The following is a 27,186-nucleotide window of genomic DNA, read 5'->3' as shown; positions in this document are numbered from 1 at the left end:
TATGAGCTTGGTTGCTCCCGGATATATACTGAATTGTAATTTTTGTTTAACACTTTCTTGCTTTGATTGCTTCTAGGCTCAAATGAGATGTATAGAGGGATCTCCAATGAATTTTCACTAAGAAGATAAAACTTCAAATCATAGTTATTGCTTAACTTAAATAGAGGAGCTTCGTGTTCCACTTTTATCTCATATATGCATCTTATCATTATGTCAAACTCTGTAAGGTCAACTTCTGCAAAGTCATATAATTCTGCAATGTCATATAATTTAGCCCGTAAATTTTTATGTGTTATTTCTTTACTGACAACAATGTCTTTTAACATGTCTCCTTCGTATTTTCTTCGTCCCTCATCCCATGTACCACTGTAACTCACTAAAAGTTGAACACATGACATCCTTAAACCACCTTAAACTTAAGAATTATTTTGCGAGATTAAAAAACAGTAGCTAAACACTAAATAAAATGTGCATAGTTGCACACGAAATAAGTATATGATTAATTCAGTCTTTGACATTTAAAGTTTGGCAGCTGCGAGATACAAAAAACAATAGTTAAAAGTACCATAAATCACATAAGAACAAGTATAATTCATTTGAGATTAAACATTTGAATTTAAGAACATGCGAGATGCCAGCAAGATGTTTGCGAGATTAAAAAAAACAAATAACTTGGTGACATTATTTGAAACAACTCTAAAACAACCCTAAATCAATTTGAAACAATTAAAAATTATATTTGATTTATACATTTAAGATTCAAATATATATACATATAACACAACATGATTTGAATAAAAAAAAATTAAAATAAACCACAATGTAGATGTTCATCAGAAAAACAACCCTAAATCAATTCGAAACAATTAAAAATTATATTTGATTTATACATTTAAGATTCAAATATATATACATATAACACAACATAATTTGAATAAAAAAAATTAAAATAAATCACAGTATAGATGTTCATGAGAGTAGAGGAGGAACGACACTTAAAAGCGAAAAAGTTGACAAACTTTTGGTAGAGGAGAAAACTGCAAATCAGTTCCACGTGGAAGAGAGGTTGGAAGAGATAAGTGTGAGAAAGTAAAATTAAATAAAAATATTTTGGACATTTCAGTCCAAATTTGTGGTAAATCTACTTCCTCAAAATTAATCATAAAACTCATATTCTACTCCATTTTTAGCCTACATTTGTCAATTTTCCAAAGCTTTTTTTGGAGCTGCATCAGTGGAAGAAAGGGCGGGAGCTGAAGAGCTAAGCAGGACGAGACTATGGCAGACGAGACCTTGGTTGAAGCGGCGCTTCGAGTCCTCAATACTTCCGATCCATTTGAGAAGGCCGAACTCGGCGATAACGTAGCTTCTCGATGGCTTAACGGTGCCATTTCAAACCCTTACGATCCCTCCGCCGATCTTCCCGTCCCCGATCGCCCTGCCAGGCTTTCCAATGTATTAATCCGCCTTCTTCCTCATCTCATTGTTGATTGCAATTTTGCTTTGAAGATTCTCTGTGTTGATGCTTACTTCGATATCGTTCAGGTTAAGTTGGTATCGCCGAGTCTCATGCCGAAGCTGGGGAAGGCGGGAAGCTTACAGAGCAGGCAGGCTATTGTGCATAGTCTAGTCCACACTGAAAGTTGGGCGATCGATTTGTCGTGGGTACTTTATCTTTTTTTAAAAAAAAAAAATTAAATTCCGATTTATCTTGAATTGTATGCAAAACTATGCCTTTAATTATATACTTCATCTGTTACATTTTGGAGGTTTTTTGTAACCCTAAACCTTCCTGTTCATTGTTAATCTGCTGTTATGTGCAACCCAAAACCCTCTTGTGCTTGTCCCATCTATTTTGACCGTTTTGATTATTCTTATGGAATGCCTGATATTTCTCTTCCCCTTTCCTATCATGGATAATTTAGACCCCTAATTGCCTAAGTGGGAGACACTGGCTGGTAATTGCGATGAAGAATATCCATCGAAGGAAGTCATTATTAGTAAATTGTGTTCTTGCTTTACCTGTGTATAATATTTGCAAAATTTACTAGTGTTAGATTGTTTTTGGGAATATTTACTAGTTTTCTATGGCTTAGACGATTGCCTTGCAGATATCAATTTCTGGGTTACTTCTATCAATCTAATTTTTAACCTATCGTTTCATGGGCTTGTCTCCTTTACTAAATTTTAATATTCCGTAGGACATAATAGCTCGGTTTGGAAAACAAGAAGGAATGCCGAGAGAATTCTTCACTGATTTTGTTAGGGTAGCTCAGGATGAAGGTAGGCATTTTACTCTTCTGGCTGCACGGCTTAAGGAACTGGGCTCTTTCTATGGAGCACTACCTGCGCATGATGGCCTTTGGGATTCTGCTATTGCTACTTCCAAGGATTTATTAGCACGCTTGGCAATCGAGCATTGCGTTCATGAGGTGTGTGCTTGATTTATTAATCTGATGATGAAGTAAAAGAGAATGAGCTTTATCGAATATGCTAGTAATGATGATGCCAATTAAGTTTCATTTCTATTTAAGTAACAAGCTTTCTACAGTAGTGAATTTATTAATAAGATCAGATGATAGAATTGATGTTAATATGTTAATCTTTAAACTTCTGAATACGTTATGCTGTTTACTATTTAGTTTCTGTTGAGATTTATTCTTTTTATTATGTTTGACAAGAACCTAAAGACGTCTAATTTCGTTTTTATTTTCCAATTTGATGATAGAATTAGCATATAAGACTAAAGAACAGAGTCTACAACATAGAAATCCATGAAGCAAGGACTAATATATCTAATATATATCATTATGTAAATATATTAGAACAAAATATGATATTTTGGGGACTAACTTGTTTTGTTATCCATTTGTGTAGATTTATTTATGATGATGGCTGATTGGATAGGAGAACATGTATTTGAAAAATATGGGAAATCCTGTCCTTCAAAATGCATTTAGGTGGAAACACTAAAATTTGTATTTGAGAATTGAGAAAAGTATCACTAGGGAAATATCTCATTTAAAAGTTACAATACTCTGAACACCCCTTGACCACTTGCAATTTTGAAACTCTTTTAAGAGTGTGAACTTTCACCCCCCCTATTTTGTTTGAATCAATTATGAAATAAATGGTTGTCTGAACAGGCTAGAGGGCTGGACGTGCTTCCCACAACCATTTACCGATTTCGAAATGGAGGTGACAATGAGACCGCAGATTTGCTGGAGAAAGTAGTGTATCCAGAAGAAGTGACCCATTGTGCTGCTGGAGTAAAATGGTTTAAATATCTTTGCCAGAGGTCAATAGATAGGAAGTTGGATGAGGATGATGATGGGGCAGAGAGTAATGCAATGGAAATGGAGAAGGAAGAAACCATTAACAAGTTTCATGAAGTTGTGAGAAAGTACTTCAGGGGGCCATTGAAGCCACCTTTCAATGAAGTGGCTAGAAAAGCTGCTGGTTTTGGCCCTCAATGGTATGAACCGCTTGCTTTCAAAACAGATCCTACCTTCCATCCACAATGATGGAATGGAATGGAGCTCAAGTTCTTTTCCAAACTATAATTTTTCCACAAAAAAAGAAAAAAAAAAGAACGATGAGGAAGAAGAAGAAAGATTGAAAGGGAAGAGGCAGGTGTTGTTGGATCATCTGTGTGTCATATAGATGAATTGTATCAATAGACTGGGTCTGCAAACACGTTCAGGTCCTCGTGAAGTTTTTTAATTTTGCAATATTGTTGGTATAGATATTGGCATTTAGAACCTTGTTGATTGTTATTGTGAAGTAACCATTTGTTTTATGAGGAAAGGTACTAAATATTGATAAGTTGTAAAAAGGCAGCTTTTAGAGGTATTGTACTTCCGTGTTGTACCTTCTCTCGTCTTTGGCTTAACACTTGGGGGTGGACGGGGATAAGGAGGTGTGTAAATTATTTTAGTTTGAGTTTTAATAGTTTTTGTATCAATAAACGTTATAATAAAAAACAAAAAACGATGAATGTAAAATAGTAACAAATTGTGCCACTAGACTCCCAATCAATTAGGTTGTTAGACAAATTTGAAATCTTTGTAAAACAATTAATCTATTATACTACAAATGTTTGTTTGTGTTTAATAAATTTATAAAATTAAAACCAATGTATATCAAAGTTTATGAACACAATGTATAAACCATCAAATTTTAGGATTTAATCTTAACAGCTGATTTATAACCATTCGGTCTGTTTTGGTTTTTTAAAGTATGAGTAGGGCCTAAAAACAAATATATGAAACAAAGGAAAAATACTATTCATAGCCAACAGTGATATTTAATCTATTTTTGGAGAAAAATTAATGCTTTCATTCATGGTTGAGAAGGAAAACGAGAGAGAGAGAGGGAGAGACACTGACGTGAATCGCCAATTTCATTTATTCCTTCGAAATATAATGGAGATTGGTGCCATCCCAAAAGCAACCTTTAAAAAATTATTCAAAATTTTTTGAACACAACAAATTATGCAAAAAAGACGAAACACAATGACACTCATCTTTTTTATACATCATTATTCCTTGAAAGACATAACTTGGGATGATGGAAAAGGTTGCTTAATATGGCACCTTCAAGTTTGGTTTCTCTTGACTGACGACGCCCAGTTTGAACCACAACTAATTCTTTATGTAAGCTGAAAACCAAGGGAAAATCAAAGCAATAATTACTTTGACATTTTGAGGAATGAAAAAGATGGTTTCAAAATCCATCTGCTGCTAATGTTCAATCAACTTGAAGAAAACTCTACAATAGCAGTCTTTGGATACTGCTGAAGTTTGCTTGAAGAGCTGAGAGGAATTCGCCTGCAAAAATAGATAAAATTATTCAATTGGTCGTCATAGTGCAGCTGCTCTGTAATAATGGCCGTTCGATGTAGATTAAAAAACCTGAATGTCTTTCTTTCTCATAATCTAACAGTGAAAATATTTTCTTCTTTAGAATAAAGAAACATTTCATTGAATGAGAAATAGGGAAAACTCATGCATCTATAGGTTATTACAAGAAAAAACTCCAATAGAGAAGAAAAAAGATAAGACTATAGGATGTAAAAGGACACATGGATTCACACTAATTAAAAGCATTGTGTAAGTAATCCCTTACTAATATTATTGTTGATAGAACGTAAGAGTGCCCAAAGGCTTGTAAGTCTGCAACCTCGTCGAGTATAGAGAGTTGGTTCCCTCCTTTCACGACTACTTTACTAACTACCAAAAACGTACCCTAACTAGCAGCGTCTTGTTCTATATATACACTGACTTGACCACTCCTCACTTTCATACAATTCGGTGGTCACCCTCCTCTAGCGAACTTTCACTTGGACTCTCCTTTTTACCCCTTCTAGAATATTTTAGTAGAACTGAGGCCCTAACACATTAGTAAGAACCGAATAAAAAAAATCTATCAAAAGAAAAGGTGTCCCTGGAAAGCTCACCGCTACGTTCATCCCAAAGAGCCCAAACTACACTTATCTGTTCATTTTGAGAATAATTTCTACTGCCCTAGATAACAGCATTGGTCATTTTGTTTTGTAAAGCATTAAGCAAAAACAAACCAAATCTCCCATCTGTTAAATTTCAGAACAAGGTTAGGGGGTTCTTGTGAGCCATTCTCCTTATCAATTGGTCACATGGAGAAATATTAAAGTGGTTACCAATGTCAAGTTATCTCCGTTTGTTTTCAACAACAGTAACTAATAAGTTCACCAAGGATGAAAATCATTCTTATTCTAGAAAACTGATAGCCAGTCCAACAAGTTTAAAACATTTGAGAAGATTCATATCCATCAGATGAGAGAAGACAAAAGACGAGGTAAAGTAAAGCTCGAAAAAACCATAGCAGTTTTGGTACCTCCAACTTTTCCATCAAAGACACGATGGTCGGCTGACAATGTCAAATTCATTTTATTGACCACCACAGGTCTCTCAATTCCTGGATAAAAGTATATAACCAAGATTACTTGACTTGTTATATGAATAATCAAAGACTTTTATGGTTGAAAATATGAGGAACAAGTTTTGTACCATCATCCCCAATTATTGGCTCAACAACTTTGTTGCCTCTGCCTACAGCAAGAATTCCAGCCTGAAAGATATAAAAACAAACTTACAAGATCATACAAAATGCTGCTGCTTATCAAATTCTTGATATTCTCCTGCAAGAGGCCTAACTTAATTATCGTTCAAGAAATGATACTTTATTTTCATCCCCCGGGGAAAGTAGAAGGGTTTATCCACATATCAAACGTGAAACACAAATACTGAAACAAACAAACATTTGAAGCTGCTCTTACTAAATAATCGTGAATGCAAATAATTTGATCAGTGACAACTCAGTTATAAATAATTTATATAAACAATTTCTTCAATGCTACTTTCAAATGTCCACCTAAACTTTGCTCTATTAGCGAGAACCAATGTGGCCAACTATACATATTAACTAAATAGTGATCTTAATAAAATAAAACTTAGAAACATGAATTTGCGATAGCATATTGATTTCATAAAAACGAGGCAAATCATGAAATGTGAAACAATTGTTTTCTATTACAGAATGAATTCATTTGAAGAACCTGAAAAAGAAAAAAGATCGACATTCAAACCTACCATTTGAAACTACAGATCAGAGAAGGAAGAACGAAATAAAAAAATCAGTTTCCATATGATCTCTAAACCTGGAAACTGCGGACTACATTCCTCTTCAATAAGTGTAAGGCAATCCTAACTGCAGAGAGAGAGAGAGAGAGAGAATGGAGGAGAACCTGTGGAGGGTTAATTATAGCACAAAAATTATCCACTGGGAACATCCCTAGATTTGATATGCTGCAGAAAGGACAAAAATGTAAGTTAGCTCGTTGATGATTCCAACAAAGTTTAAAGCAATAGAAAAGTCGGTAATTTATGGACGCATCTGACAAGCAGAGGGGTTGAGTTGTAGTAGTGGTAATAAATGGGAGCTACACAATAACGTCATAGTTTGAGGAATACAGTTGAATATTAATATTATCATGCTATATAATCAGTGTATTGTATTTGCTCAGTTGATATGCATAATCACCTGAAAGTGCCTCCTTGGAATTCATCCGGTTTGAGCTTCCCTGCACGGGCCTTCTCAGCTAACTCCTTGACCTAAATCAGATGGATGATTACTAAGAGTTAACAAACAAAAGGTAGAAGTAATTTACACTTTTACTGAATACACAGTTTGCTAAATATATAACAATTAGCAAATCTCAGTCTCTGATGAAATAAAATAAGTAATGATGGTACCTCTGAAGAAATTGCCGATATGGTCTTCAAATCGGCATTCCTCACAATTGGAGTCATTAAGCCCTATAGAAGTTTAAATATTTAGTGATCAGCCTGCCTATCCATAATAAATAACTAATGTTGGAAAATATACGTATATACCTTCTCAGTAGCAACTGCAATTGATATGTCAATAGAGTCACAGAAAACAACTTCTCCTTTCACATCGTCCCAATATGCTGTCATGCAATGAACATTTAGTTTCAGAAGCATGCACAAGGTACTCGGTCCTGTATACGTTTGACACCCAATAACATTTTGCAAGATGAATTAGAGTTACCATTGGCTCCACAAACATTTCTTAGAGCAACTGCTACGGCTTTGATGACAATATCATTCACGGAAACCTTGACATCATGCTTCTCTGTAGAATTAAAAAATAATGTAAAGTAAAAATGTTGCCAAAAGGGTAAGCCAACAAAACCAATTAAACCAAGTAATAGTTTAGATCCCAAACCTTTAAGATCTTTTCTAAGTGAAAGAAGAGGATCCAACACGACATCTGATAGCAAAAACAAAAAAGGTCAGTACATTAGAAATAGATGAATTGAATTCTAAATGTGTGTATAATGCAAAAATCTAAACACCTGTGGACAAATATAGGTGTGGTGTATTTTGTTTTGATTCCAATAATCTTTTGGCGATCACCTGCAAAACCCATATTGTAATAACAATTTTATAAGATACTACAACCATTATTGGTCAAAAGCATGAGAGAGCAAGGGAAGAAATAACAATGACATGTTTTCGCTCCTAGTTCAACCAATTACTTCATGCATAGTATTACTACTGGATAATAACGCTTGTATATAGCATTTAACGAGAGAATGTATTCTAGAGCTGATTGTACCATAGTACTCCAGTTCATACTCCATTGTATTTCTTAATCATATAATGCAAACTTAGCATCCTTATTCAAACAAGTAAAACAAAAGTTAATATATTATTATCTTTTGCAACTAGAAAACTCCACGAGAGACAGGCATCAACTAAAGAAGAGTATGAGTAACTAGTATACCATATATTTAATTTAGGTAATGATGTCCATAAAGAAGCTAGATAATATACAAGACCCAGAAGCCATGTACATTCCTCTAAATATCATTGGATCTAATCAAAATTGCAAATACCCGTTAAAAGCACAGCAAGGAATGTTATTAATCTTTTATTTTGAAAAACCAGTTTTTTATTGGTCTCTTTGGTGAATCATGAATGTTAAAGCCTCTGGAAAATCAGTCGTGATACTAAAAAAAGAATTATGCTAAAACAAAAGAAATATGAAAGCGTGTACCTTGCGAATTTGACTATTTGGTAAATCTTCAAAAGAATCAGATTGCTTTGTTGACAGTTTTGTTTCTGATAAGACTGTGGAAGAAGCCTGTGCATGGACCTCAGGAGATCTTTTCTCTCTGGACAAAGAAACTTCTGACAAGCCTTTCCCTGATTTAATGGCAGCCAGCACATCCCCTTTCAACAGTGTTCCATGAGAACCTGAAGCCTTCAATGATGATACATCCAGACCATGTTCCGCAATTAACAACTTTGCAGCAGGACTTATTCTTGCAACAGCACCTCCTCCTTTTAACGTTTCAACGCCATTTTTAACAGTACTATCGGCAGGTTTATCCTCTTTAATGCTGGAACTACTACTGACAGCGTTCTTTACAGATTCGATATCTGCCAGGTCTTCAACCTTACCAAAAAAACAACTTAATGTTACATACTAGTTCAGCAAGAAGAGAGTTGTCCACAATATTAAGAACATGTGTACAATTTCTCATACATTAAATATGTAAAAAAAAATGTGAATAACACTTCAACATCAATCACCAGTATAATTTGATTGCATTGGGTGTAAATTTATCTTCAAGAAACAGCAAAATTAAGTTATAGGGAGCAGGCATTTTAACACTTACTGTAATTGCAATCGGCTTTCCAACAGCCACATCCTTTGAGCCTTCAGGTGCTAGTATTTTAGCCAGATACCTACAGGTTATGTTACACAAAAATAATTGAGGAATTTCATCATAGAAAGAACAGCCCCTCTTATTTTTTTTTTAGAAAAGCCCCTCCTATTCTTAATGAGAATAAGTAACAGCGCCATTATAAGATGAACCAACCAATAAGAAATGGTTACTACAAAATACAAAAAAAGGTCGCTTACAATTCAAGAACACAGAACGAGAAGGCAAACCAATGATTTCGGGAGTAACAAACCTCGAAGATCGAAAGTGTAACTTTTCCAAAGTAGAGTGTTAGGTAACACATTTTTTTTTTAATTAAGAAACATAATGTGTTAGGTTATACTTTAATGATTGTTCATAATGGATTAATGATACCCTAATGTAATCATGGTTATTTGAAGTCCTAAAAACTTGTGCAGTTGAAACTACATACTACACTCAAAATTTCTATACAAAGTCGTGCACACAAGCTTCACTGAAAGTAGGTAAACCCATCATTTGAAATGATATTACCCTTCTTCAAGACTTTCAAATTCAAGGGTTGCCTTATCTGTCTCTATCTCGCATATTACATCACCCACCTCGATCTGTGAGATAATTAAGGGGAAAAAGTAGAATGAAATTTTGCACGAGGAACAGCAAATAGAAATTCATCAACATTTGAAAGAAAATTTCTTGAGAAGCACATTACAAACCTTATCTCCCTCTTTCTTTCTCCAAGTAGCAATATTACCTTGGTTCTGAAAGGAACATGAGAGCAGCAATCTCAAATTTCAACAGGAGGAATGAATAATAAGTTGATAACCTTAGCAGAAATGGGAAACCAAATTTATTACCATAGTTGGAGATAAAGCTGGCATTTCGAGTACAATATGAGGGGGAAGTTTTGACGAATTTATCTCTACAGAACTTGCTTGTGCGCTGGCCTCACTTTTTTCCTGTTTAACGTCAGTTGCACCTGATACATCATTGGCAAGGACCCTATTGATATCATCTGGATCCTCAACCTTGATGATATTGCAATTGGTTAGCGGCATTAGCCCTAACACACTGCATAATTGATTAATGCTTAAAATAAAAAACTTGAAAATGTATGCTTGAAATCACCATAAAACAGTGATTCAAATACACAAAAACACCCTATCAAACAATCTTATTGTCGTTCAAAGTACCAAAAGATAAGAAATGACATATACTTGAAAAAGAATATGCGGAAGGCACCTAATGGAGATGAAGCTAGTTAAATTGAGCTCTAACTTCTAAGTTTCACTCTACCATGAGTCAACTTCAATACAAACAATAAAATGGTATACATAATTTTTGTCTTCCAAATTTTCAGAAAGGAACAGTTTTCCAAACAGTTGTAGACTGATTAGGGAGAGAAAACTTCAACCTTGCGTCCAAACTTTTTAATCAAATCTATTACAGTAAAGAGATTACCCCGTTATGATGCAAAGAAAACAAAATTATATGGTAGCTTTAATAAAAATACCAACATGCTTTGAAATAGAAACAATTACCGTGATTGCAATGGGTTGTCCAACTGGAACATCTTTGGAACCTTCGGGAACCAATATTTTGGCCAAGTACCTGAAGAATGCCCATGACCAAAAGTCATTGTCTCAAGTATTAAGTCAAATAGAGAGAGTTCAAGAAAATCGAAGCAGTTGATAATTTCAAAATAAAAACTACAGGAGATAAACCATTGAAAAATAAATTTGACGCATGCCCAATTGTCTAAAGGTCAAGTACCAAAAAAAATTACTTTTTGAGTTCACTGATGATGAATTTTGAAATCTATAATAATTATAAAATTGTTGTAGTTGAGGGTTATTCAAGGATAACTTTCTTAGTATGAAAACATTTGGAGGTTCTAATTCCCACCCATATATTTGTCTAACTTTTGAAACAATGTTATAATAACTAATATTACCCCTCTTCGAGACTTTCAAACTCGAGAGTAGCTTTGTCGGTTTCAATTTCACACAGGACATCGCCAACAGCTATCTGTCAAGTTAAGAAGACATTTGCCAATGAGGTCAACAAAGATGTTCAAGATGAATTTTCACTATCATCAGTCTGTCTCTAAATCATACAAAGATATAGAAGGATGTTAAACTGACACAAGTTTATCCATAGAAGGATGTTAAACTGACCTTATCCCCTTCTTTTTTCCTCCATTTGGCAATATTACCCTGATTCTGTAGAAAACAGAAATTATTTGGTAATGAATGGATAACAATTGAGGGAAATTTCAATCCAAAAAATCAGCTGTAACTATTCATAACTTCTGATATATACCATTGTAGGTGACAGTGCAGGCATTTCAAGGACGGCATGTGAAGAATCTGAAGTAATAGTCAGCATAGAGTCAGAAGATAATCCATGGACATAATGAACAGAATCCAAAAAAACTTGCTAAAAAACATGATATAAAGAGTAGAGAGGCAATTGAATAATGGTTTCAGGTTTGAGTAAGAGTACTCAAGAGAGGTAGGGTCCAAGTGTCATGAATAAAATGGGAGATATTGTATTTCTTAAACTTTCAATATTATTTCAGCAGTCTGGGTTCTATCAATGTACAATCATCATGAATTTTAGCATGCACACGCTTCTTAGTATTTTAATTTCTAAAGGGTTTACGAACAATTTTGATAATGACCCCAACCCAAGTTCTTGACATAGAGCTGCAAAAGAATCATTGAAGCAACAAGATTATTATTAGAATTTCCTCATCAATTTACGTTATCCTAGCAATCCTCTGAGCAAAATTCTAATGGCTTCTGTAGAATGTCAAACTACAGAAAGTTATGAAAGCTAGAGAGAGAATAAGCTGTTTCTAAAGGGTTTACGAACAATTTTGATAATGACCCCAACCCAAGTTCTTGACATAGAGCTGCAAAAGAATCATTGAAGCAACAAGATTATTATTAGAATTTCCTCATCAATTTACGTTATCCTAGCAATCCTCTGAGCAAAATTCTAATGGCTTCTGTAGAATGTCAAACTACAGAAAGTTATGAAAGCTAGAGAGAGAATAAGCCGTTCCTGTAATACCAACACTCTTGCAACAGACTTTTAAGCATTTCAGGACTGGAAAATGAAGTGAATAACACATATATAGGCAATACCTGTGGATGAGAAAAACCTGATACCAACTGACTGCTGAAAATGAAAACATGGTTACAGATTAGAGAATGGTTCAACTAAACAAGTCGAAATTATGCCCCTTAAAGGCTAACCTCTAGATGCAATGCTCGACCACAAGCTCCAGTGAAACAAGAAAAGGGCACAGGCCTATCACGTTTATTTTCAGTTGGTGAGTCAAAATGTTGAGAAAAAGGTGAAGAGTAAAAAGATTATGTCAGCTACAATGCCTGGTATAATTATATGAGTTAGTTTCGGCACAATACAATTATAAACAGTAAATATGCAAACCTAAAGAGGGATCCATCACCAACCGAAAACCTTTGTACATTCCAGGTGCTATACCTGCAAGACCGTGATTATACAAAATCAAAGTTATATCCATAAGGATAGATCAATTTTCACGGTAGTAACAAAAATTTCCCATTTTTGGATGCACTCAGCATCAGAAAAAGGTAGTGCTGTTTGCTGATATTAGAGAATATTACTAAAAAAAAGAAGAAGAAGAAGAAGAAGAAGAGTTAAGCCAGTGCATGAAGAGAAAAACCAAGTCGAGGACTAGAAGATATTGCCCAACAGATTTCATTCACTTTAGCAACTTAACTTTTATCGAATAGAATATGCCCATGTATGTATTTTAGAATGTTATTTCTTTGGCTTTCCAGATACTCTTAATAGTTTGCTAGAGCTAACCATTTTCTGATACTTAGATTTTAATCTCTTTTTAGTAGGATTCAAAATATCAACAGAATCATATTAAGCTTTCCAAAATGTTACTCGACAATTGCATCAATTTATTTTCCTATAATTTTCCTTCAGAGTTCATAGATCAATTTTGTATATTTTATAGCCAAAACAATGTCTAAGAAGGATGTGATTTGCATTGCAGCAGAAAATCTGACCATACAAGTTGACCTGTATTTACGTTTCAGTGGTGCACTTAAAATATTTTGATGTATTTGATATAATTTTAATATTTGTATAGGTTAATGTTAGTATCAGTCGTTCTTCCAGGCTTCACCATTAAGATTGTCATCAATGAAATTAGTTTCAAGTGTTCACACCAATTTCGATATCACGGCCTCCGAAATGGACACAATCCATTCAAGCTACTCATCTCCAGCAACAAGTTGTTTTCCACAAACTTTAAAGTTTAAACTAACGCTTGTTCTTGGTTGAAGAGCTATTAGAGAGATTCAAAAAGGCACAAGAAAACGGAACACATTCTAAGAACAATAGCTCAATAAAAATGAATTGAACTGGAATTAAATCAACCAAGTGGTCAGGAAAGAATTGGAGAGATTCTGCTACGATAGGAAAGATATCAAAGGAAAGATGAAGCTTCAACATTTGGGACATTGACCACCAAGATATCATACAAATTCAGTATGTCTTAAACTGCTCCTCAACGGTTCCTCCACCGTTAAACCAAACTGACATATTTGACATCTTACACTATCAAACGAAATTTTTCCCAAAACGAATCAACAAATTTCATAACCACCACACCAGCAAACCGCATACAAAGTCCACGCAGGAAAAAAAAAAAACAACTGAACCAAGAATATCGAGCATATAAAAAATGATTCAGCTAAAAGCCATACCGCGAAATGTATCTGGATGATACAGGAGAAGAGGAATGGAAAGCTCCCAGGCGAGCGTGGAGAAGAGAGCGAGCGCGGACAATAACCGGATCGCGAAGCCGATGAAGCGACATAGTGATCCTCCTTCAGAGAAGAGATTCAGATGGAGAAATCTCGTATTTTGAGTTGGAAATAAGAAGAAAATTGGGAGACCCCAATGGCGGAGGTCGGAGCAGAGTCACCGGACGGCCGCCTGTGAATAGAATTTCCGATTGAATTTGATTCTCAATGAAATATAGATTCAGCGTATAAACATATTAGGAGTCTTCGACTCAAACTTTTCGTCTTAGACAAAACTTTTCTAATGTTCCATATTTTAATTCCGGAATATGATTAGAAAATTAAAATCAAATCAAAAAAGGAAATAAAATTAAATACATTTCTTTTCAATGCCATATTGTAAATTTGATGAAAATTAGTTTTTACCTCTAAACTTGTGTTTATCAATTTTCACTTAATTTTTTTATTTCAATTATGGATATTTTGTACACTTTTTTATTAAGTCACTTAATAAACTTTTAAATAATAAAACCGTAAGTGAACTTCCCTTGACAAATTAATTAGAAGAATATTGACTTGTAAAAAGTAATTGTAATATTTTAAAAGATATCTCGTTTGAAGATGTTAAGGGTCATTTTGGATCAAGACTCACAAGCTAGAAAGAACACAACGTCACGAGTAAAATTGGAATAATAATAGTCATATGAATGTCAAAGAAATACCGAAAATTAAGGGATGATCAAGATAAAGGAGAAAATTAGATAGTTCAGTCCAATATGGACACCTTCGCTTTAGCAACCAAAATGGAGGCCAATTTTTTCCTAGGTCAACTTTTTGTTTCCTCATGGTATTAGGCTTTATAGTATAGTCAATCAAGCTCAACAATTTTCTAATTCCTTATAGGTTGGGAATGGGGGTTCACCTGTTGTAAGAAATGAGATCATGGGTCCAAAATAAAGGTAGGTTCCACGTATTAATTTTAGCTTTATTCTCGAATATTGGAGGTGTTATGACAAACATCTAGTAATGTGTTTTTTTATTTGTTTTGTAGGTGGTCTCGTCCTTAAAATATATTATAGTCCGTGGAACGTGAAAGTTGGATGAATATTTAAGATAAAAGCTCATGATATATTTTAAATTCCAACATATTTTTAAAATCTAATTCAACTATTTCTCGTGATAATCATCTTTGCGTAAGACAAAGGCAAATGTCCCTTCAAATTATCATTTTTTTGTAATTTTAATATACATTGTAAGTAATGTTGAATAGCATACATTGTTGGAAAAACAAATGTCAATCATTGTTGTGCCTCGTCAAACCACTATCTTGAAAGCAAAACTCGATACATCTTCGGTGTTCAATCCCATATGCAAAATGATCACAACCAAGAATGGAATCAAAGAAAATATTTGTTAAAAAAGAAATCGAAGTTTTAAAACATAACAACAACCTCAACACCAAAATCTTCTCCTCAAACATATATATAAAAAAAGTAATGGTTTTAGATCTATAGGGATTAATGTATTAAAATATATCATTATAAACAATAAAACAATTACAATGATAGCAATTATCATATTTCCAATTGAAACACAAAATTAGTAATTTTTACAATGATAGTCATCCTCAATGTAGATTAGTAATTTTGTAAGGCATTATTGTGATACTCTATTATGCTTTCTATTCTCGAATGATCTAAAATGAACTTGACTTTGTAGTATTTGATAATACTAGTTTCCATTTAGAAATCAATTGACAATGAAGATAAGTAGTTTTTCTTGGTTTTTCTAATGTGGGATTCTGATATCTCAACAATGCCTCTTTTGGGTTCACCAATCTTGATGAAATCTCAATTTCTTTCTATTGAATCAAATAATCGTTTAGATTTTAGGAAATCTGATGCAATGTTTGATAATATGAGATTCAATATCAAAACCAATTAGCAATGAGATGATTAAAGAAATGTATTTAATTTTATTTATCTCTATAATGATATAATACTGTTCAACTTGAACACAAACTCTTACGTTTTGCTTTTTGTTTTACCAAAACATACTTGATATCAATAGAGACAATTGTTCTCACTTATATACTCACTCGACCAACTAAAGTATAGGTCTACCAAGTTTGAAATTAATTTCAGGTTATGTTGAGAATAAAAAAGAAACCATTTTGCAACATTTTTTAAACAATAAACTAGCCTTTTACTTTGCATTGTTTTTAAGAAAGCCACATATTAAAAATTGCAATAATTTTCTTTTAATCGCTATCTCTATCTCTACTCTCTACTTAGGGCTAAATACGAAAATCTTTACGTGCTCTTTTTATCTTTACATTTTTCATAACTTTTCATATTATCTTTCATTGAGTGGTCGTGACTTTTAGAGTAAAATCTTAAGTGACTTAGTGCATTTGATGTTGATGGGATGCATCTGTTCGGAGTGAAGGTGTGTTGCATTAGTACATTGATTCTTCTAATATCTATATTTGAGATGAATGTGTAAAAGAAAAACAAAAATAATACATTGCATTTATATTCCTAAAAACAATTTAACTAATGAGATCCAAAATTTAGAGAAAAATATTTAAAAAATAAAAGATTTAACTGAATGCATCATTTAAAGTTTAAAAACATTAGGTAATGTATGAGAATATTAATCTATTAATTTAATAATTTAATTACTACTATACTTTTTCACTCTTTCAACTAGATAGAAGATTATTTTTTTTTGAAATGACGATAATATGAAAACATTAGAATAAAAATTATTACGTTACCTAATTTCTAATTTTATTTATTATTAAGTTCAAAAATTAATATTAAAATAAAGTAATTGAAACTAGAGGTGGTGTGATGGAAATTTCCAACTAAAAAGGTATAAAGAAAGAGTAAAATCAAAGTATCGCAGGGAGATGGAAAGGGTTATCATAACCCTTCTTCCATCTTTAAACCCATCTTAATCATTCCTTATTAGGATGAATAAATGTAATTTTAAATACTATTTAATTTTTTTCTCATTTACAATTTATATACTTACCAGTTTTGTTAATTTTAATCCTTTTATTTAAAAAACATAATTTGATTTTATGTTATGGATTTGATACAATTATATTAATTTAAAATTTTAATTTCTTATTTTGCTCTTGAATTAGGTAATTTATTGTTATTACACCACTTGACCCGTATTTTCTTTTTGCTCTCGCATTACAAAAACTATGACAATTTAATAAATTAAATATACGAAATTAGTGTATTGAATTTAGAATATAAAATTTTAAAAATTAACAATTTATTCGAAAATGGATGTCTTATTTAAAGAAATTACTGCAAATTGTTTTATAAAAACTACGGTGATTTGGTAAATTAAATATATGAAAAATGTGTATTAGAGTTAGAATATGACTTTATTAAAAATGATAATAACCTTTGCTCCTGCAGCGGTGTGTTACATGTAGTTGATTTCAATTTATAACTCACTTCCTAAAAACTATTTTGTTCTTCGTATATTGTTTAGTTGAATGAAATTATGGTGCCAGTATTTGGTTTAAATCAATGGTTAAATATATGTAATTTGTGTATTAGATTTAGAATACGATTTTTTAAATAATAATAATAATAATAAATAATTTTCATAATTTTTCTCCCGTGCTACTTCCTCTAAACAAATATTATCATAACACTACTTATTATAATCTTTCCTCCAAAAACGTATTATCATAACACTATCATTCATAATTTTTCCCTTAAACACATATTATCATAACATTGTCAATAATAAACCTTCTACCAAACACATTCACTGTAACACTAACATTATCATAATTATTTTCCTTTCCTCTTCCAAACACACCAAAAACATTTAGTGTCATGGTGACAGGTAGCATAGCACCACTAGAACAGGAATGGATATGTTTAGAAATAATTTTTTTTATTAAAATCATTTTTGTTATTTTAAAAACTAATTGACATTCAAAAATAATTTTAATAATATACAGTTTAATAATTGAATTAACTTTACATAATTAAATGTATGTATGATGTAATTTTTTTAAAAAAATTAGCCATTCTCCAAAGCAATTGGAGTAAATGCCCCAAAATAGTTACACTACTAGTTTTCAATTAAATTTCAATAGATTTTTTAGGTTGGATTAACTTAAAAAAAAATGTTTTTAAAGAAACTAATTTTTGTTTAAACTATTTCTTGTTAAAATTGTTTAAAATACACATAAAAAAACTATTTTGAGTAGCTTCTAAACACTCTAATTTTGTTTTAAAATAGCTTATTTCTTTTAATTAAATACTTGAGAAAGTAATCCAAACACGCCATTAGTTTTTTATTATGATTTTGTTTCTTACGCTACAAAATTAGATATGAAAATGTGGCTTAAGAGTTAATTAGCATAGTCTTCTATTCTAATGGAAGATTCAACCTCTCATCGTCCTATTAAAAAACAAACCTACTAAATTAGATTTATTCTTCCTCTCATCTCTTTTCTTCTTTTTACCACATGGAAACCTAGAATTATATTAAACAAAATAAAAATGTTTAGAGAGATAATATGTTGATATAAATAAATACAATTCATTTTTTAATATAAAAATACATATACATATACATATATGTACGGTTTAAGTTTGTTCAATTTCAATCTCTTTACATTCATTTGTCTAAATGTAGTCTATATACTCAATGATAATAATAATTTTCATGAAAATAAATATAAAATGTGTATATTTTTTCAAAATTTATATAAATATACCAATAGATAAAAAAAAAAAAAAATCAATAATAAACTAACACCAAACACTAAAATTAAGATTTATTGAAAACTTATAAACTAACCTCAAACAATAAATTATGAAGATAAATTGGACAAACCTTTAAGCACGGAGACCAAAATTATATTTAAACATAATCCCACGACTAGTTTTCATATAATACATCTCAATTTTCACTATTTAAATGTCTCGCTATATTTAAAGATCGAAAAGTTCGATCTCACATAATAGTTGTACTAGTGAGCTATCCGGTGTACTATACCTCTCAACTAGCAATAACAAGATTATTATTATCATCTCGACGTCAACGAAGATTTAAAAAGAAAAGGAAAACATAGAGAATTAAAAAGAAAAATCCAACGACAAGAAGGTATGAAAATTTGTAGTGTTATGAAATTGTTTGATTTTTTAATGATATGTTTTCTATTTTTGGTAAAACATTATCTAATTGAATCAAAATATTTAAAATACTATAATCATCAAAAAATAATTGAATTCGTAATATTCAAGATAATTACAAAAAGGAAATTCTATTTTAAATATGTGCCTGTGTTATTATTATTGTTGTTGTTTTTTTAAAAAAATTAGGTAAGCATTTTTTTAGACATAAACATTTAAATAAATAAATTAAATAAATAGAAAGAGACGAGAAGACCTAAAATAAGACAAATGGCAAAAAAAACAAAAAAGAAAATATAACTATAGTTGTGATAGCTCATGACGTACAAAAACTGAGTGCCTGTCTTCTCTACCACTTGACATGGCGTCTGTACTCTTAAACATCAGCATATATATATTCATAAAAACTCTTCAAGAACTAGACTAAATTATAACTTAACTTCACAAGTTTATGTTTTCAAGTTCATGAGATTCAACTTTATGTCTTTGAAAAAAATCAATTTTGTGTGTTTAAGATGCCTTTATATCTTCAAATAAATCGGCATTAATTAACCTATTAGTTATACATTTAAATTTTATGTACAGTACTCCTATAAAACTGTGAGTCTAACAAAATTCAACAGCTTTAAAAAATTTAGGGTAATTGATAGAAATTTTAGTAATAAAAAATTATAGATATATCAGAGTTAAACTTCTATCATTGTTATATTTTGACAAATTTTGCTTGCAATTTTTTTAAGATGTTATATACGTTAATATTTTGAATTTAATTATTATATTTACAACTAATTCTCTTGCAAGTAGAGACTAACTAAACTAATTGAAATGATTTTGTCATCAAAAGCTAAGCATATGGTTCAAATCCTTTCACCAACTAAAAAATGGACAAAAAAGAAGACAAAAGTCTGCTTTTCTAGGATACGAATTCTCGTTAAGTATTTTCATATAAAGACAAGTAGAGAAAATAGAAGTGCATAATGCCATGTTAATAAGTTGTAAAAGGATGTGTCCATTGCCCAACAGTAAAGCTGGCAATACTTTTTTTTTCTTTTTTCTCTTTCATTCTTAAAGTTTGAATTCATGGATTGATAATCTGCATCATCTCAGTCTGCACAAAAACTGGTATAATGGTATAAATTTTAGGGTTCAATTTTTATCTTCCACAACAATCATAGTAAACATTAGAATCCAATTTTAATATGGGGTAGAAGTTTGAGAGTGAAAATTTGAAGGTGCAATTACAGTTTTATTTTTTTAAAAAATGATTTTAAATAAGTGAAATTAGAAAGAGAGATGTGATGAGGCAGAGGGAAAAGTCCTATTAAAAACAGAAAGTCAGAAAGGCTGCAGCCATACTGACCAGTGGTACTGATATATTATCATCTACAACTCCTGCACTGGGAAGTGACTCCACCACAGTTGCCACCAGAGAAATTAAAGCAACATTTTGCACTGCCTTCACCCAATCCAGCTCTAAATATCCAAGAACCGAGAAATAGTACAACATTCTGCACACACAGCAACAAAACATTTCTGAGAGTTACTTTCACAAATAAGAGTACCAAAACTGTCAAAATCACTCCCTAACGTTACACACTGTGCAGTAATTTAGTAAAAGGTGAAAAGAAAACTAAATAGGGTTATTTATGACAATTTCTTATTGTAATTTTAACCATTTCAAAATTAAAATTATTATCATGATGACAAGGAAGTAAAGCAAAAATAACTCACCCAATGGAAACACAAAATCCAAAGATGAACATTGAAATGCTACCAACCCAACTCTTCTCCTGATTATAAGGAAGCCTTTTGGACCCAAACTTTCTTCCCATTATATCAGCAATACCTGCAGTTAGTTAAATCAAAACAAGTTAGCAGTTCTAATAATAGAAGTAGTAATGGGAATACAATTAGAAAGAAGGCGAAAATTTTACCATCTCCTCCACACATCATTCCCAATGAGATCAAACCAACTGGAGATTCACGCCAGAAGATAACAGCCGACAAAATCAGTATTAGAACATAGTATAGAGGCCCTCTCAGCAACTCCCTGTAGATTTAGATTAAAGAGGTTATAAACTGAGGTTATATAATTTAAGGAGTTTAAGGATTTTGAAAAGGATGGTAGTAGATAGATGGAACTTTACTCTGGTTTTCCTTCCCGAGTAAGTGATTTCAAAAGTCCTTCATCTTTGGTTAATGAGAGGCCATTGATAACAAGCCTCAAGCAATTCACAGTAGGAACAATTGAAGCAAAGTACCGAGCCCCCGTTGAGGTGCTATTCTAGAATCAAAACGTTAAACTGAAGTGGTTGAGAAAGAGAAGCACCAGATTCAAATCATTGGTATGCAAAATAAAAGAGGCGAGTAAACTTCTCTGCATGGGAAAGCAAGCTTAGAATTACCTGAATATAGGCCAAGACATTGTGAAAAGCAATCCGGACAATATGTGGACAAGTTTTCTGCTCAAATTCTGTTTCATTGAATGCCAGTTACCAAAAGAGAACAATATTGATGTTATTCATGATCACAAGTAACAAAGAAAACAATACTTTCTATAAGCTTTTCTTCCATGGCCACAAAATTACTAATGAACTACTACTTATATAAAATGAAAATTAGTTGATGTGCAGAGAGGAGTGACAAATTAATTGTTGGTATTATAAAAAAATTGATATCCAAAACAATTGTAATCGACATCCTTGAAACCCAATAAACAGAACGTTAAACACAAGGCCAAGAGGAAGTAGATCAAAGAAAATCTGATTATCAACTGAAACCCAGATGTTAATGAACTTCAAAGAAAGTGAGAAGTAAAAGGCCCTGAACAGATCCATTAACAGGGCAAAAGCGTATACCTTAGAGGATCAAATCTAAGAGGAAGATACTTAAAACCAATCAGTTACCTTGGCAGTGATGCCTCCAAAAAATTTCAAAAAGGGATACGGGGAACTATGATTCTATTTTTGTAAAACTACCCGATTCAGGTTCTGTACATAGTTTTGCTGCTAGCTAAATGCAATGAACTACTTACTAATTACATGCAATTTCTGTTTATACCCAAATTTGTCAACCAAATCAAGCGAGAAGCGTGAGGTTTTCGATTTACTCAAAATGTAGAGAATCTTGCCAGAATTTCTGTATTTAGGTTAGCGGTTTCCAAGAAAATTTAATCCACGTTTTCATTTTGAGAAAGGAAAACCAGAAATGCATTTCTTCATTACAATACATCACTCTTCCATTTGTGGAAATGGAAATATACCTTTCTAAGGCACAAACTAAAAAGTAATATTGTTTTGCCTAATTAACCATTTCCAAATGTACTATCCAGATCTCCACTCGACCGCATATACTTAGCTCACTACTATAACCAAAATAAGTTGCATATGCAATCGAGGAAGAGAATATGAATTTGACGACGAACCTGCTGAATCAAATTCCGGCGGGTGAGATTGTCGAATCCGCGAACAAGCGAGTAAGCTCCGATGAGAACAGCCGCTGTTGCGCCAGCATCATGCAAAACGTCGCTGGACACTGCGAGTGGAGACGAAACGCGGCTAGAGGAGAAAGAAGGAATCCGGAATGCCGGCGGTGAACGGTGGAGAGTTCGGAAAGGTAGAATCCGAGGCTGTTTGAGTTCGCCGGAGAGGGAAGAAACAAGGGCAGTGGTGGTAATCCAGTTACGGCGGGTAAGAGCCAGGAGGCCCATGGTGGCAATTGCACAGCCACAGGCTGGTGGGGACGGTAAGTGACGATGGATCGAATGTGTATAAAGGAAAAATAATTGGATTTATGGGAAAACAGAAACGACACGTCGTACCACCTGAACAAAATATCCTGATGAATAAAAGGGTAAGTTTGAGTGAAGAGTTAGGAATATGATAATGTTGGTGGATAGGGTTATGATAACGTTATCACCAGATATGTTTGAAAAGGTGTTAGGCAGGAAGTGTTAATCTTTTAAAAAAATTATATTATAAATCTAATATACAAATGTCTATACTTAATTTATTCAATCGTCTTTGTTTTTTTAATAATTTGTTTAAATTTTTTTAAATACGACATTTATTTTGAGTAATAGTTACGTGCGTATAAATTTTATTTTTAAAAGAATTCATATTATAAATTCAATACATAAAATTGGTGTATTTAACTTATCAAATTGTTCTAGTTTTAGTAAAATAATTTGTCTTAAATTCTTTAAATACAATGTTCATTTTCAACCTTTGTGCAGATATATATTTTTTTTAAAAAGCATATTATAAATTCATTACACGAATTTCGTATATTTAATTTACCAAATCATCCTAGCTTTTGTAAAATAATTTGGAAAAGTATACGTTACATTTCAATAAATTGGTTTTTATGAATGTGACACGCAACCTATAAACATGTAAATAACTGCAGATAACCATTGAAAATAAAAGTCCCAAAAACCGAAAATAACAATAAAGGCTTTTACAACTCTAGTTTTATTTTTTTAGTGGAAAATTAGAGTGAATCTGCTTTTAGGTTTCTCTTCAATCGTGGATTTTATATATTTTCAAAATATTTATTTTAGTATTGGGTAAAAAATTCATGAACCTATCATCTCTATAACATAAGATTTGTTATGTTAATTTAATTAACCAAATTTAATTTAATAACCAAAATAACATTATGAAAGTGGCAAAATATAGACAAACCAGCTCTGAATGATAGGTTTGTTGAAATTAGAGCTCCACTAATTTTTTTTTTAATCAAATAGTTCTTATAGTTTGCTAATTGTTGTAATCAATTTATGGTAGTTTATTAAAATTGTAACATTTTTTTATTGAATTGAAATTCCTTATACATTTAAGCTAATTAACAAAATAAGTTTGAGATTGATATCAAAATTTTAATCTCATATATTGATATGAATTTTAACATAGAGTTGATTGATGGTAATTAAATTAAAATTTTAATTGTGTAGTTTACAATAAATTACCTAATTGAAAAATAAAGGAAGAAATTAAAATTTTAATAATATAATTGTACCAAATTTATAAATTAAAAACAAGTGTTTTTAAAATGAAAAGATTAAGATGAACCCAACTCATAAGTATATAAATTATAAATGGAAAAAAAATTAAATAGTATTTGAACTCAAATAGATTAATTATAAATGAGGAAGAGTTGGGAATGGTCGAGAAATGATTGAGGGGAGAGGTTAGGGGTAAAACTAAGATTGTGATAACCCATCTTCGACTTCATAATTCAACTCTTCCCCAAACACACTTTAGATTTTAGAAAGTTGTCGCAAGAGATATTTGAATCTTTTTTTATATCATTAAAAGTTAAAATATCATTTCCATCTCTATAGTACAATTTTTGTATTCATTCTTTCAATAAATATGAATTTTAATCCAAAAAATTAACTTTTACAAAATATTAAATAATAATATTAATATTAATTTCCATACAACAAAATAGTTAACACATAAATATCTTTAACTTCAAATCTTATAGTAAAGTGCCCTAAATAGTACAATATTGTTAAAAAAATCGACAGATGTAGACTAAATTTAAGATTTACAGTAGAATATGATGAAAGTGTTAAGGGTGTCAACGTAGTTGAGATGTTTTGATGCATCTAATCCTATATTGTCTTGCTATTATTTAAAAAATATTAAGATTTATTGAAAGTATAGAAATGAAAAGGGATGTCTTCAAATATAGCAAAATTTTGTATTTTATCAATGATAGAAATTGAATTGTACTTTGCAACCACGATTGTGGATAATATGTCAACATGAAAAATTTAAGAGTTGTCACCAAAAATTGATTGGCATAAAAGAAACAAGATAGAAAAAACATAACTATTTTGTTTTGTGTGCAATAATTTTGCATGCCTTGAAGAACTACAATTGTGGTCTCGATCAGAAAATTGGGACAAGTACATGATATGATAAACCTCCAAAAGGAGTGTCACAAGCGCATATTGTTATCGTTAGTTTGTGGTGTGTTTGGAGCTATAAGTTAATTGGGTTTCACACACTGATAGATCAACAAATACAAACAACAATATTAATTTGCATTGAGGACTTGATTGCGAATATTGGACAAAAAGTCTCCATCGAGTTAAATTTGATTGTATCCCTACTTGAAACAATGAAAGATGAATGATGATGCTTCTTGAAATCATGAAAAGTGACGTAAAATAATGGGCAAGTGGTCAAGTGGTCAAGTGGTCAAGTGGTCAAGTGGACAAGTGGGTGGGGTCATGGCTCTTTGGTTTCTTTATGAAGTTCAAAAATAATTTTGAAGAGTGGTTTACGAGTTGTTATATGAAGTTAAGAATATGGTTGAGAATTTAAATTTCTCTTTTTGTTTTGATCTTTCCTCTCTTAAAGATGTAGTTGTTGAAATCATTGTTTTGATGAGAGTTGGCTGGTGTAATTAGAAATCGAGTTGCTGATGAGTGTGTTGTTTGTTATATATATATACGATAATTGTTTTTATAATCTTGCTGCCAAGAATTGTTTTCTTTAAGAACAAAAAACAAAAGTAAATATTGACTTTAAACTCTCTTGTTCAAGTTGTTTTTTTAAATCTCTTATTTTAGTAGATACCTATAATTGATTAATATTCTTATTTGTTATATATAAAGTTTGGAAAATATAAGAGTTTGGCTAATATTATTCTATGTATTATTTTTTAAATTCCAAGACTAGTGTAGCTAAACTATATACAAAATTATATTGTATTTCTATTTTGTATTTTACTATAAAAGGAGTTCTATTTCTTTTTTAGATGTAATAAAACACATGCAACAGCAAAACAAAAAACAACAATCAAATTGAGTATAGTTTTTGTTTTTTTTTATATAAAAAAATTATATTTTTAGTCCTCAAAATTTGAAAAATATGTACCTTTAGTCTTATGGTTAAAAAATATACTTCCTTTTACAAAGAATAATGTAATTTTAAAAATTAATGTAAAAAATAAAGTTAAAACAAAATTATTAACAAAAATAAGATAGTTTTAGATCTTCCTCCTTTTTCATTATAATATAAATTAGGTCCCATATTATTTATTTATTAATTGCGGGCTCCACAATTTTCTTGTTTTCTTGCGTTATATATATTAAATATCTCAATATTCAATCTTTTTTATTAAATTCATATTTCCTAATTTAATTGGATTATTTCTCCAACAAAATTATATCTATCCCATTTTAATTTTTAATTTTTTTAAAAAGTAATATATTAACAAAATATATTATTAAAAAATAGATTAAACAAAATTCTCCTACATCTTGTTTGGATAAACAATACTTTTTAGTATCTCATCTAATTCTTACATTCAGTTTGTATTTTATCTATGTGCAGTTGTCTATTTTTATCTTACATATTTTTAAATATTATTCTTTAAATAAAAATTAAAAAATTGGGTTAAATAAATTAATTTTTTTCTCTAAAATAATATAAATAAATGAAATGAGATAGTATAAGATTTGTCTAATATAAATTGATTTGCTTTTTTACCCTAACTTTCTAATATAACAGATTTTGTCTAATAAATTAAAAAAAGATACATATAATTTTGATTTAAGAAATAATCAAATTATTAAATTAGGAAAGATGAACTTAATAAAAGTGTTGAATATCCAATTGAGATATTTAATATATACATATATATATATATAAATAAAAAAGTTGTGGGACCCACATAATGTATGTATAAGGAAAGAAGGATGGATGAGACCAAAACTACTCTTTGTTTATTTTTCAATAATTTTGCCCCAACTATTTTTTACATTACTTTTTAAAATCATATTATTTTAGATTTTTTTTTTTCTTTTTTTACTTTTAGTCTTCACATCTTGAGAATCACTTCATTTGGTTTTAATTTTAGAGTTTTCACAACGTGACATTTTAGTTCTTCAGTGATTTAGGAA

The 27,186-nt window shown here is 31.2% G+C and overlaps 3 protein-coding genes across 10 annotated transcripts; 1 reads left to right on the top strand and 2 right to left on the bottom strand.

The window, feature by feature from the left end:
* The first annotated feature begins 1,174 nt into the window (after nt 1-1,174).
* Nucleotides 1,175-3,875, top strand: LOC101205330 (uncharacterized protein HI_0077). The gene is made up of 4 exons (XM_004138632.3): nt 1,175-1,455; nt 1,546-1,665; nt 2,202-2,432; nt 3,147-3,875. Exons 1-4 carry the CDS (start codon nt 1,279-1,281, stop codon nt 3,522-3,524), a joined length of 906 nt encoding a protein of 301 aa, XP_004138680.1. The 5' UTR covers nt 1,175-1,278; the 3' UTR covers nt 3,525-3,875.
* Nucleotides 3,876-4,384: 509 nt separating this feature from the next.
* LOC101205566 (dihydrolipoyllysine-residue acetyltransferase component 1 of pyruvate dehydrogenase complex, mitochondrial) lies at nt 4,385-14,380 on the bottom strand. Of its 5 annotated transcripts, none has more exons than XM_011651565.2 (23): nt 14,047-14,380; nt 12,734-12,787; nt 12,538-12,592; nt 12,427-12,457; nt 11,597-11,643; nt 11,452-11,496; nt 11,229-11,302; nt 10,816-10,885; nt 10,132-10,302; nt 9,991-10,035; nt 9,809-9,882; nt 9,248-9,317; nt 8,623-9,024; nt 7,919-7,979; nt 7,789-7,833; nt 7,612-7,695; nt 7,434-7,510; nt 7,293-7,355; nt 7,081-7,151; nt 6,785-6,845; nt 6,048-6,108; nt 5,875-5,955; nt 4,385-4,829 (listed from the first exon to the last, which is right to left on the bottom strand). In XM_011651565.2, exons 1-23 carry the CDS (start codon nt 14,157-14,159, stop codon nt 4,771-4,773), a joined length of 1,914 nt encoding a protein of 637 aa, XP_011649867.1. In that variant the 5' UTR covers nt 14,160-14,380; the 3' UTR covers nt 4,385-4,770. The 5 variants fall into 5 exon arrangements, with proteins under 5 accessions (XP_011649867.1, XP_011649866.1, XP_031736698.1 ...); XM_011651564.2 differs by having other exon boundaries at nt 12,427-12,460; nt 14,047-14,378; XM_031880838.1 differs by having other exon boundaries at nt 12,427-12,460; nt 12,538-12,672; nt 12,757-12,787; nt 14,047-14,361.
* A 1,012-nt stretch (nt 14,381-15,392) lies between these two features.
* LOC101205798 (probable phytol kinase 1, chloroplastic) lies at nt 15,393-23,135 on the bottom strand. Of its 4 annotated transcripts, none has more exons than XM_031881513.1 (7): nt 22,690-23,135; nt 21,671-21,738; nt 21,413-21,544; nt 21,200-21,315; nt 20,997-21,111; nt 20,626-20,773; nt 15,393-15,434 (listed from the first exon to the last, which is right to left on the bottom strand). In XM_031881513.1, exons 1-7 carry the CDS (start codon nt 22,972-22,974, stop codon nt 15,408-15,410), a joined length of 891 nt encoding a protein of 296 aa, XP_031737373.1. In that variant the 5' UTR covers nt 22,975-23,135; the 3' UTR covers nt 15,393-15,407. The 4 variants fall into 4 exon arrangements, with proteins under 4 accessions (XP_031737373.1, XP_031737375.1, XP_031737374.1 ...); XM_031881515.1 differs by lacking the exon at nt 15,393-15,434 and adding an exon at nt 18,398-18,603; XM_031881514.1 differs by lacking the exon at nt 15,393-15,434 and adding an exon at nt 20,119-20,384.
* Nucleotides 23,136-27,186: the final 4,051 nt, after the last annotated feature.

The sequence above is a fragment of the Cucumis sativus genome, chromosome 2 (assembly GCF_000004075.3).
Source record: "Cucumis sativus cultivar 9930 chromosome 2, Cucumber_9930_V3, whole genome shotgun sequence".
Classification (NCBI taxonomy): Eukaryota; Viridiplantae; Streptophyta; class Magnoliopsida; order Cucurbitales; family Cucurbitaceae; genus Cucumis; species Cucumis sativus.
The sequence above is the reverse complement of the archived record's forward strand: the minus strand, read 5'-3'. Positions and strand labels throughout refer to the sequence as shown.